The 11,554-nt window shown below is 65.3% G+C and overlaps 3 protein-coding genes across 3 annotated transcripts in view; 1 reads left to right on the top strand and 2 right to left on the bottom strand.

Moving 5' to 3' along the window:
- Positions 1–5,134, top strand: part of CHLRE_06g277350v5 (uncharacterized protein) — a 10,192-nt gene extending 5,058 nt beyond the window's left edge. The window contains exons 8-14 of the mRNA XM_043063035.1: positions 941–1,041; positions 1,766–1,880; positions 2,476–2,609; positions 2,863–2,905; positions 3,271–3,320; positions 3,667–3,750; positions 4,053–5,134. Of these exons, the coding sequence (XP_042923741.1) occupies positions 941–1,041; positions 1,766–1,880; positions 2,476–2,609; positions 2,863–2,905; positions 3,271–3,320; positions 3,667–3,750; positions 4,053–4,403 (878 nt within the window). The 3' untranslated portion in view covers positions 4,404–5,134. The remainder of the gene's footprint in view (positions 1–940; positions 1,042–1,765; positions 1,881–2,475; positions 2,610–2,862; positions 2,906–3,270; positions 3,321–3,666; positions 3,751–4,052) is intronic.
- A 262-nt stretch (positions 5,135–5,396) lies between these two features.
- Positions 5,397–8,862, bottom strand: CHLRE_06g277400v5 (uncharacterized protein). Its single transcript, XM_043063036.1, has 2 exons — positions 6,377–8,862; positions 5,397–6,107 (listed from the first exon to the last, which is right to left on the bottom strand). The coding sequence occupies exons 1-2, from the start codon at positions 8,735–8,737 to the stop codon at positions 5,844–5,846; spliced, it is 2,625 nt and encodes an 874-aa protein (XP_042923742.1). The 5' UTR covers positions 8,738–8,862; the 3' UTR covers positions 5,397–5,843.
- Positions 8,863–9,349: 487 nt separating this feature from the next.
- CHLRE_06g277450v5 (uncharacterized protein) overlaps positions 9,350–11,554 on the bottom strand; it is an 8,253-nt gene continuing 6,048 nt past the window's right edge. Inside the window, exons 13-15 of the mRNA XM_043063037.1 lie at positions 11,434–11,508; positions 10,823–10,963; positions 9,350–10,605 (exon numbers count right to left, since the gene is read on the bottom strand). Coding sequence (XP_042923743.1) covers positions 10,231–10,605; positions 10,823–10,963; positions 11,434–11,508 — 591 coding nt within the window. The 3' untranslated portion in view covers positions 9,350–10,230. The remainder of the gene's footprint in view (positions 10,606–10,822; positions 10,964–11,433; positions 11,509–11,554) is intronic.

Here is an 11,554-nt window from a genome sequence, read left to right on the forward strand (position 1 = left end):
GGGCGGGGGGGTGGAGGAGGCCTTCCTCACCAGCGGTAGGGGGGCGGGAGGGTGGAGGTGAAGGAGGCCTTCCTCACCAGTGGTAGGGGGGCGGGGGGGTGGAGGAGGCCTTCCTCACCAGCGGTAGGGGGGCGGGGGGGTGGAGGAGGCCTTCCTCACCAGCGGTAGGGGGGCGGGGGGGTGGAGGAGGCCTTCATCACCAGTGGTAGGGGGGCGGGAGGGTGGAGGAGGCCTTCCTCACCAGCGGTAGGGGGGCGGGAGGGTGGAGGAGGCCTTCCTCACCAGCGGTAGGGGGGCGGGGTGGAGGAGGCCTTCCTCACCAGCGGTAGGGGGGGCGGGGTGGAGGAGGCCTTCCTCACCAGCGGTAGGGGGGCGGGGTGGAGGAGGCCTTCCTCACCAGCGGTAGGGGGGCGGGGGGGTGGAGGAGGCCTTCATCACCAGTGGTAGGGGGGCGGGGGGGTGGAGGAGGCCTTCCTCACCAGCGGTAGGGGGGCGGGGGGGTGGAGGAGGCCTTCATCACCAGTGGTAGGGGGGCGGGAGGGTGGAGGAGGCCTTCCTCACCAGCGGTAGGGGGGCGGGAGGGTGGAGGAGGCCTTCCTCACCAGCGGTAGGGGGGCGGGGTGGAGGAGGCCTTCCTCACCAGCGGTAGGGGGGGCGGGGTGGAGGAGGCCTTCCTCACCAGCGGTAGGGGGGCGGGGTGGAGGAGGCCTTCCTCACCAGCGGTAGGGGGGGCGGGGTGAGGGGGTGGGAGGTGGGGGGTGAGGGAGCGGCCCGGCGACACGCACACACCATGCACAGGCGGACACGTGTGCACACACCTCGGCTTACCTTTCTCCTATGTCTGTCCAAGCATACATCAAACCACATTCACACACGCGCGCACACACACATTCACACACACACACACATCCGCTCCCACTCTTGCGCGCTCGCCCCCCAGACCGGGTGATGACTGTGTCGTTCCACAAGCACGGCGACAACTTCTTCCCCGGCACCGGCGACACGGCCGACTGCGGGGTGGGCGCGGGCCGCGGGTACGCGGTGAGTGGGCGCGCGGAGAGGTTCCGGGGTGTGTGGGATGGGTGTGGGTGGGTGTGGGTGGGTGGGTGGGTGGGTAGGGTCATATGCCCGAGCGTAACGACCTGCGAAGATGAAGGTCCGTCAGCGTTGTCAGAAAGCCTGGATGGGGGCGGGCCTGGGGCGGGGGTGGGGGCGGGGGTGGGCTGGAGGCGGGGATGTGGGGTGCCGGCGCTGGATGGAAGCGGGCGGGCATGGAGTGCGTGGGAGGTGGATGGAAGCAACGTGTCAAGAGCTTCTACCTGCGCCGTCCTCTTCACGCACCACCACCACCAACAACAACAACAACAACAACACCAACACATGCACCTCAAGCCGTACACACTTGCACAGGCGCACACGCCGCCTCCGCCGCCGCCGCCATTCCCACCACTACGCTCCCGCCACACACTTCCCCGGCCCACTCCACCGCCCCCCATCCCATTCCCCGTACGCCTTCACTTCTTATATAATCATTCTTGCAACCCCCGTAACAACGCGCCCGCTACACAACTGTTCCTGGCTACGCCTCCACCTCTAACAACCATCATGAATGCATCCCAACCCCCTAAGTATTATCGCTTGCAACTAACGCCTCTGCCTGCACTCCCCTCGTTTTCGTTGGTTTTGGTTTAGTTTGGGCTGGTATTTACAACCCCTCCCTCCCATCTCCTCTTCCCTCCCTGCCTCCCTCGCCGCCGCCTCGCAGGTGAACGTGCCTCTGCGTGACGGCATGGACGACCCCGCCTACGAGGGGCTGTTCCGGCCGGTCATGGGGGCCGTCATGGAGCGATTCAGACCCGAGGCCATCGTGCTGCAGAGCGGTGCGGGAGGGGGTGTGTGATGGGTGTGTGGGTGTGTAGGTGTGTGGGGGGTGTCGGGAGGGAGGGAGGGAGGGAGGGGCGGGTCGGGGAAGGGCTGTGGGGAGGGGGGCTGTCAGGGGCTGGGTGGGGCCATGGCAGAGGCGAAAGTTGAAAGCAATGAATATGATATGAGTACTTGACCTGTCAGCGCGGAGCTCGCTCCCGCCCCGCGCGTCGAGTCTTTGCATCGCGCGAACGTGCCACGGGTGTCCACGTCGGCCGCGTGGAAGCGGCAAGCAAGGCAGCCCTCCTGGAATTCCTGTACCGAAAGTTCATCCACCCGAGACACGCCCGCGCACCTCGATAGTGTGTTGAACTTCCGGTACAGGAATTCCAGGAGGGCTGCCTTGCTTGCCGCTTCCACGTGGCCGATTTGGACACCCGTGGCATGATGTTCACGCGATGCAAAGGCTCGACGCGCGAGGCGGGAGCGAGCTCCGCGACCGACGCACAGGCATACCTCTACAGGCCCATGCGATAGCAATGCAGGATTGCATCATTTGCATGAGTGCAATCCCACACGCACACATCTGCGCACCGTCCCCTCGCTCTGCAGGCGCCGACTCCCTGGCTGGCGACAAGCTGGGTCCCTTCAACCTGTCCATCCCCTGCCACGGCCGCTGCCACGCCTTCCTGGCCGCCTACGGGCTGCCTCTGCTGGCGCTGGGCGGCGGCGGCTACAAGGTCAAGGTGCGGGGCGGGGTGGTGGCGCAGCTGTATGTGTGTGTGTGTGTGGGGGGGGTGGGGTTGAGGGTGGGTGGGGGTGGGAATGGGGGTGGCTGGATGTGTGGCTGAGCGCGGACGGCTTACATGACGTGTACACATACACACCGCATCACACGCACACGGACACACAATGCACGCCGCATCACACGCATCTCCCGGTCCCCCTATCGCCCACTTCCTCTGTCTCCCGCCCCACCCCCACCCCCACCCCCTACAGAACGTGGCGCGGTGTTGGGCGTACGAGACCGGTGTGCTGCTGGGTGGGTGCGGGGCCGGCTGGGGCAAGAGTGTGTGTGTGTGTGTGTGTGTGTGTGTGTGTGTGTGCGTGTGTGTTCCGTGTGGTTGAGCAGGCCGCTGCCCACACTCGCAATGCCGCATTCAACGCTCGGTACCCGCTGCGCTTCCCGGGAGCCGCTTTGCTTCCCCGCCCCGCCGCGCTGTGCACCCAAGCTCACGGCACGCAAACGCCGGGCACGTCGTATTGCTGTCCTTGCGCTCTCTAAGATCTCCCCCCATCCATGCCAACATCGTCTCGGCTTGAAACACACCTTGCACCAAGCTTGTCTACCGTCTACCACTTCCCTAACTAATCATGAACGTAACCCCGCCAACACACACCTTACAGGTGTGGAGTCGGCCATGGCGGACCGCCTGCCGCCCAACGACTACTACGAGGTACGGGGGAGGGGAGGGGCAACAGGGAGGGAGGGGGGAGGGGCAGGGAGGGAGGGAGGGCAAGGGAGGGAGGTACGGGGAGGGCAAGGGAGGGAGGGAGGGAGAGAAGGAGAGGGGGAGGGAGAGGTTGGAGAGGGGGGAAGGCGGTACTTGTTTGTGAATGTTTGTGGTTGTGGGAGTCGCGATCTGGCTTCTTCTTTCTGCGCACGTGGGCTTGCCTATGACCCACCACTTGCAGACCCTGCCGTGCACACACACATACACACACGCGCACACACACACACACACACACACACACACGCACTTACACACACACGCGCGCACACATACGCATGTATGCATGCAGGTGTTTGCCCCCGACTACCGCCTCACACCTCACCTGCCCCAGCCCGACAAACCCAACCTCAACCGCAAAGACTACCTGGACAAGGTGTGGGGTGTGGGTGGGGTGGGGTGGGGTGGGTGGGGTGGGTGGGGTGGGGTTAACGTTGAACCAATCCCGTAAGGAAACAGTCGCGCGGCAAGGAGAACTGCAGCTGCAAAAGCGCGTCGTTGTACATGTTGTGGGTGGGGTGGGGGGGTGGGGGAGATGCATTCGGGATGAAGGAGGGTGGTGGGGAGTTGTCGTCACCATGCCCAGGCAGGAACCAGAGACAGGAAGGCGCACGATAGGGCACGTGAGGGAGGGGCCTGGGCGGAGGGGCGTTTTTACACACACACACACACGTGCAGGTGCGCACGACCATCCTGGAGCGGCTGCGGGGGCTGCACCCGCCCGGCGTGTCCTTCCACGAGCGGCCGCCGGACGTGTTCACGTGGGAGGCCCTGAGGCGGGGGGAGGGAGGCAGCGGGTGCGGGGGAGGAGCAGGAGAGGAGGGGGAGGGGGAGGGGGAAGGCGGGAGAGATGGCTTTGTGGAGGGGGAGTATGGCGAGCTGCGGCGGCGGAGCCCATTTGAGGCGCAGGGCGGGGGTGGAGGCGCGGGAGAAGGAGGTGGTGGTGGCGGGCGGCGGAGAGGGATGAGCGGGGAGGGGGAGGGGGGGCGCGCCGAGCGGGAGGAGGACGAGGACGCGATGTTGGAATGAGGGTGCCCTGGTGGTGACTTGTGTGCGGGTGGCGTCGTGTGGCATCGTGTGGTGTCGTGGGTTTCGCTGGCTTTCATGTTGGGTCCGAGGCAGCGATGGCTGTCGTGCAGCTGGCTTGGTTATCCAGTGTATGCCATTGCAGGTTTTGTGCCCCCGGTTTGCCTTGCACGTGGTTTGCTTGCTGGTTCCGGCAATGCACGAAGCGCTGCTAGAAGTGAGTTTGAGTAAATGTATGAGCAGTAGGTCGCAGCGCTGGGCATTTGAGGCAAAGCAGGAAGAGCTGTTGGGCATGGGGGGCAGAACCTGTTGAGGCAACAAGGACTGAGCAGCTGGTGTAAGTTTGTTTGTCACATGCAGGGTTTAGACGTGTTGTCAATAGCTTTGACTTGTAGGTATACATAAGCAAAGCTGGTCAGTCAGACTATTGCAGATGTGCAGGATGTTTAAAATGGGCACTTCAGTCAGTTTTGCGGCTGCACAGCAACTGCCGCGTGTTGCATAGCTCAAACCACAGGGGCCCGTTGGGGCCTGGGGGCTGCTGTTGCCACGTATGGGGGCAGGCGCGTTGTGCGCTTGCCAGAGGCTGCAAAAGGCCGGCCGCGGAATGAGGAGTGTTGACGGCTTGGCAGAGTCATCACTCGCCGGAGTGTGTGTGGGCCCCTGGTGGTGGCAACACGCACGATGGTCATGCTGTATAAGCCCCCGGATGGCAAAACCACCCGCTTAACACACTTCTACCGCTCCCTTTCCCGCCCTCGCAACTGCGGTTCTTATTCCTCGCAAAATGGATTCAACCCTCCCGTCCGGCGTCCGCCCTCTTTTGTGGGGCTCGCGCTGCGCACGCAATCATCACCCCACGTCCACTATGCACGGCTACACAAGCAACCATCAACGCTATAGTTGGTGCAACAGGGAGTGTGTGACCCAGTGCGAATGTATGCTGGGAAGGAAAGACCCTGCGCCGACTGCTGTGTGACTTGATCTGGAACGGGTATGGGGGTTTAGATTGAGATCGGCGGTACATACAACTAACCCGGCGCGCCTGCCCGGCCTGTCGCTGCCAGCCGCCATTGCCAATGCTGGCCATGCAGGTCTGTGCGTGAGGTCTGTGGGCGGGTCCCCAATCCAACCCAAACGGTTGAACTCCATGAACAACCCGCGCCGCATAAGATATATACGCAGGTCTCATGTACAGCCATGGACAAAGCGCCAAGTCCTGTCACACGTGGCCCCTGCTACACCGCCTCTATGTATCTGCATGGCTCGGCTCCACTGCATGCCCCAACAACCGCACACACCCCAGCAACCGCATGCCCCAGCAACCGCACGCCCCAGCAACCGCACGCCCCAGCAGTCACTGCGCCGCTGGCATCCCGGCCTTAAGACCCCGACCGTGATTCACACACACCACGCGCAAGCCATGTTTCTCCCACTCCCTCACTACTCCTTAGAGTACACAATCCATTTGCACATCACGGCCACATCGGCATCCAGCCTCAGCAACCCCTCCAGCCGCCTCAACGACTCCTCCCCCAGGTGGGCCCCGGCCGCGTCGCAGCGGCCCTCGGCCCCTGTGCTGCCGCCTCCGCCGCCGGCCCCACTGGCCCCACTGGCACCACCGCCACCAGCAGCAGCTCCGCTGCCGCCGCTCGGGCCGGCAAGAGTGGGCTGCAGCGCTGACTTGTCCCACAACTCCAACAGGACCTGCGCGCACGTGTGTGTGTGTGTGTGTGTTTGTGTGTGTGTGTGTGTGTGTGTGTGTGTGTGTGTGTGTGTGAAGGCATGGAGGAAGGAGGGAGGGGCGTCACCGCGTACCGTAACATTTCCTCCTTAAGCCGTTTGTTGTAACGTCTGCATGGGCTTTGCAGGCCCGACGTACGTTCAGCGGGACGGCATGTGCACCCCAACCACTACGGCATACACACACACACACACACACACTCGCTGCGTACGGCCCACGCTATGTACCTTACCTGCATCACAAGCTTGTGGAGGACAGTGGCGACGCCTTGGCGCCAGACCTGGGCAACCCGGCGAGGAATCACAGCCGCATACACAGACATGCCGTTGCTGCCGCCGCCGGCACCGCCCCCGCCGGCCGCAGCTTCTGCAGCCACCGCCAGTGCCTGCGGCCCGGCCGGCGCCGCTGCCGCCTCCTCCTCCTCCGTGCTGCCGTTCACCATCGCTGCCAGCTCAACCGCCGCCGCCCGGGACGAGCACTCCAGCACCATAGCGACCACCTGCGGCGCAAGGAGGCACCACGCCCCGTCCTTGAGCAGGCGCCGGTGGCGGTGGCGCGCCGCTCCCGTGCGCCCCGGCGCGGCGGCGGCGCCCGCTGCTGCCCCTGCCGCTGCCTCATCATGCTGCTGCTGGCGCGGCCTCCCGGCGTATAGGTGTGGATTGCGCCGCAGGCACAGCCTCAGGGCCGCGTCCACCCATGCCGGGCCGAAGCCGCCCGGCACCTGCGCCGGTGGCGGCAGCGGTACGCAACGTACCATCACAAGGTGCGGCAGCGCATCTGAGTCGTCATCTGGGTCAGAAGCGCCAGCAGCAGCAGTGCCGTGGAAGCCACTGTTGCCGCCGCCGCCGCCGCCGCCGCCGCCGCCGCCGCCGCCACCGCCGCCGCCGCCACCGCTGCCGCTGCCGCTGCCGGCGCCGCCGCCGCTGCCTCCTCCCGCCTTCCGCCGCGTTGCCGCCGCCCACAGGCGCTTCATCGCCTCGCTCAGCACCTCCCAAGGCCGGGCGGTCTCCAGGTGCAGCTCCGCATACATGCGCAAAGCCAGGTCCGACCTCTGCCCCTGCCCCTGCCCCTGCCCCTGCGCCTGCGCCTGCGCCTGCCCCTGCCCCTGCCCCTGCCCCTGCCCCTGCCCCTGCCCCTGCCCCTGCCCCTGCCCCTGCCCCTGCCCCTGCCCCTGCCCCTGCTCCTGCTCCTGCTCCTGCTCCTGCCCCTGCCCCTGCCCCTGCCCCTGCTGCTGCCCCTGCTCTCCTGGCTGATCAGCCGCCACCGCCCCGCCTGGGCGCTCCGGCCCTCCAGGCTGCTGCTGCTGCTGCGAGTGACGGTCTGCTGCTGCTGGCGGCCGTACAGCAGCGCGCAGACCCGGCCGCAGCAGCCGACTTCGCGCGACCGGCCCCTGGCACAGCTGCAGCCTGCGCGGCAGCCCCAGCACCCGCACCAGCGCCACTATGTCCGCAGGACCCAGGAGTCGGGGAAACCACACCATTTCCCAGAGCTCCACCCGCTCGCAGCGCCTGGCAAGGCGTGCTAGCGCCTCCGCCAGCACCGCCACGTCATCACTGTGAGCAAACGGCTTCAAGTCCAGGTGCTCCACCACCAGTTCCGGGATCCGTTGCTGCAGCTCGTCTGCGGCCGCCGTCACCGCGCGTATCACGTGGCCCAGCGCGGGCTGCAAGGATGCATCCGCATACCCATCCGCCCTACGCTTCGTGAGGCGCACGCTGCGAATGCCCCAGCGCTGGCCCGGCGCCGCCGCCGCAGCCCCGGCTGCTTGCCCCGCTGGAGCCGGCTCGAAATCCACCACGAGTGCGGCCCCTCCTTCAAGCCGCAGGGTGCGCAGGCTGGGCGGCCGGTGGCGGCTCAGCAAGGGTGTCAGGCAGCGGTACATTTCCCGGGCGTCACCAGAAACCCAGAGCACCTCGAGCGAATGCAGCTGGGCAAGCTCGCTGAACAGGTCAGTCCTCGACATGGGGCCGCCGCTTGCATGACAGAAGTCAAGCTCGCGCAGCTGCGGGCAGGCTGCCAGCGCGCCCACGCCGGCCAGGCCTGCGGAGGTCGGCAGCTGCAGGCGCCGAAGGCGGGGGAGGCAGGCGCCTAGGGTGCTGAAGATGGCCGCCGACCGCGCCTCCCGCCATTTGCCGTTGTCGCAGTCGGTTGCCACGTCGAAAGACCCGTGGAACTCGACCACCTCCAGGCACGGAAGCTGCGCGACCAGTGCCTCCGTCACACGGAGCGCGTCGATGTTCATGGACCGCACGGCGCTGATAAGCCGCGTGACGCGCTGCCTCGCCTGCGCCGCGGCGCCAACCAAAATGAGGCCCACGCGGCTGCTGCACTTGGCCTCTTCTCCCAGCGCGATGGTCAGGCCCGTGCAGGAGGGGAACATCGCAAGGGGCGAGCGCGTGCTTGGTCGCCAACGGTCGATGGCTGCCTGTGTGAAGTGGATTTCCACGTTCTTGACGGTGCCATCAAATAGCTCTCGCATCTCGCGCGACACCAGGCGGCAGTCAGCCGTGCCAGCGGCAAAGGTGTCCCCGAGGATGAATGCGCGGTGCTCGTCAGGCAGAACCCGCAGCAGGTCAGTCAAGGGTACAGGCATATCGCTACAAATTTCTTATCGTGTGCAGAAAACAACTGGAAAAGCACGGCACGACGAAAACAGTTGGAAGCTCAGAAGTAGGCTTCGGCACTGCCGAGCAGGCCAGGGCAAGGAGTCAACGACAGAGCCGAGCGTATGTATATTTATAAAGAGACAAACAGAACAGGAAGAACGTCAGCGACGCGGATACCAACTACCGTACCCACACCATTGGGTTCCCCTCCACGCCCTCGCTACCCCTCCACGCCCTCGCTACCACGCTACCCTACCTGGCCCTTGTGCCCTGCACTAGTGCTGCTGACGTGGGCGCCAGGACCTATCGAGTATGCAGCATCTGGAAGCCTCAGTAACAGAGGTGACCTCCTAGCTGCGCACAGCATGTATGACTTTATCCGGTGTCTCTGCATTGCTGCCCCCCTGACTGCTCCAGTGCTCGCGCGGCTCGCCGGCTCCCACAGTACGGTATATGTCCCCTCTGGCCCTCCCGCAGCCGCTTCCAACTTGTCCGACATGCTCCCATGCCTCTTCTCCCGGCCCCCTCGCCGCACCCCGGCCTTCCCCAGTCCTCCCTGCCCTTGCGGCCTTGCCCCAGTCCAACCTGTACACCCTCGAACCAGAAGCTCCTTACAGGATCACCCTTGCACCCATAAAAAAAGACCTGCAACCTTGAGGTAACCTCCGCGCTGTGACCACGTTCCGAAGCGAACCTGCCTTACTATCGTTCGACCAGCCTCGTATCTGTGTTGATCCGCCTACCCAGCCCACCCAGCCTGCACGTTCCAAGCACCCTCTCCCCTGGTTCCAAGCGCCGCATCTTACAGCACGGAGTTTCACGGTGTGCAAAAGCTCCACAATGCACTCTGACCATTTGACCAAAAAGCTCTGACTCCCGTTTCGAAGCAGCCTTGCTACGTGAGCTGCGGACCAGCCTCAAGCCTCCACCACGACCTTATGGACCTGACTTGGCCCCCCGCCCCGCCACCGCAATTTGCTGGCGCGGCATCCCGAGTCAACATGCCTCCGCAGCGACATGCGGTGCATTGCCGTACCAATTCATATCACCAACTCTCGCCAACGTGCATTGTGTCAACAGGGGTAATCACATTCATGGTCGCATCATGCATGGCCGTAGCACTCACACTCCGTCCAGATTTCCTTCAATTGTATCCTCCAGGAGCTGCCTGTCTGTACGTATGTCCTAGCTTGCCACCCTCTGGCGATTCCTCCTCCTCCTCCCACGGCCCTTTGGCCTTTGCCCCACCACACGCAGCCTGCCTGCCTGCCTGATCGCAACCACACGCCGAACAAGAACCCCAACACGACAAGCCCCCTCCCCCTCACACTTCCCTCCCTCACACCTTTCCTCGCACAACACCCGCCCTCCCCCACCACCCTCCCCCTCACACTCCCCCCCTGCTTCTTTGCTGTCCCCCAAGATGGTCTACCGTCTCCCACTTCCTTAATCATGGATGCAACCCCATGATGTAACCCTCTCACAAATCCACACGCCGGAAGAAGTCGTTTACTGTGTTGCTCAGCAGCACTACCGGGTCATCCGGGTCCACCATGCTGTAGCTGCCGCTGGGGCTGCCGCCGGGACCCGGGCCGCCGCCGCCGCCGCCACCTCCGCCGCCGCCGCCGCCGCCCGCGAAGCGGGCGCCCTCTCCTCCTCCCCCATAATGCCCCGCCCCGCCGCCCCCGCCCCCGCCCGCGCCTCCGTTTTGTTGTTGCTGCTGGTGTGCGAGGAAGAAGGGCCCGGCGGAGAAGGCTGGGTCGCCGGGAAGCGGCAGCGCCAAGTGCGGGAGGGCCTCGGAGATGGGCAGGCCGCCTCGGGGGCCGGGGTCCGCCGCCTGCCAATCCTCCAGCAGCTGAGCAAGAGCGGGGCCAGGGCAAACGTCGTGTCAACTACTGCGGCTCAATTTGGAGAGCGCAGCTACCCCAGCTATCCCTGTCACCTCTGTCTACACATCAAAGCGAAACAGCGGCCAACGCAAACCTGCGAGCCACATCCCCTCCCTCCTCCTCCCCCTCCCCCTCCTCCCTCCTCCTCCCCCTCCTCTTCCTCCTCCTCCTCCCCCTCCTCACCTGCAGCTCGTCGTCCAGCAGGTGCGGCGCCACCACCAGGCACGGCCGCCCCCGCGCCGCCATCAGCCCTGCAAGCCACTGCACGGCGGCGGGCGTGTGGCCCTCCTGTTGCTCGCACCGCCGGACCAGGCCCAGACACACCTGCGGGGGCGGCAGGGGGCGGGGGCAGGGGCAGAGGCAGAGACGGAGGCAGTGGTGGCAGAGGCAGAGTCAGAGTCAGAGGCGCTTACGAGAACCAGATTCAAAGTGCAGTGGGGTACTCGAGAACAACCCCAGGTAAGCCGAGGGGGTCAACCGTTCATGACTAGCTAAGGGTGGGGGGTGGGGGTGAGGTGGGGTGGGGCCGGACGCATCGACCAGCGGGCGGGCTGCACCCCTAGCGCGTGGTAGCGGCAGCGGTGCTCAATGTGTATTGCAGCTGGCGGTAGCCATGGCTCGGAGCAATGGCACCACCGAGAGGACGGCGCCCCGCCCCCCTGGGGTGGACCCGACGGGATGGACCCGGCGTTTGGGTCACACACAAACACACACACACACACACACACACACACACACACACGCACACGCAAACACACACACACACACACCTGCGCATGCGCGCACCCACTCACCTTGACCAGCTGGGGCAGTCCGGCCAGGGGCTTGAGGCCCTCGTCGCTGATGGCAGCGTTGTTGATGTCCAGGTACTGGCAGGGGGGAGGTGGTTAGGAGGAGGGGAGGTGGTTAGGAGGA

This window comes from Chlamydomonas reinhardtii, chromosome 6 (genome assembly GCF_000002595.2).
Source record: "Chlamydomonas reinhardtii strain CC-503 cw92 mt+ chromosome 6, whole genome shotgun sequence".
NCBI lineage: Eukaryota > Viridiplantae > Chlorophyta > Chlorophyceae > Chlamydomonadales > Chlamydomonadaceae > Chlamydomonas > Chlamydomonas reinhardtii.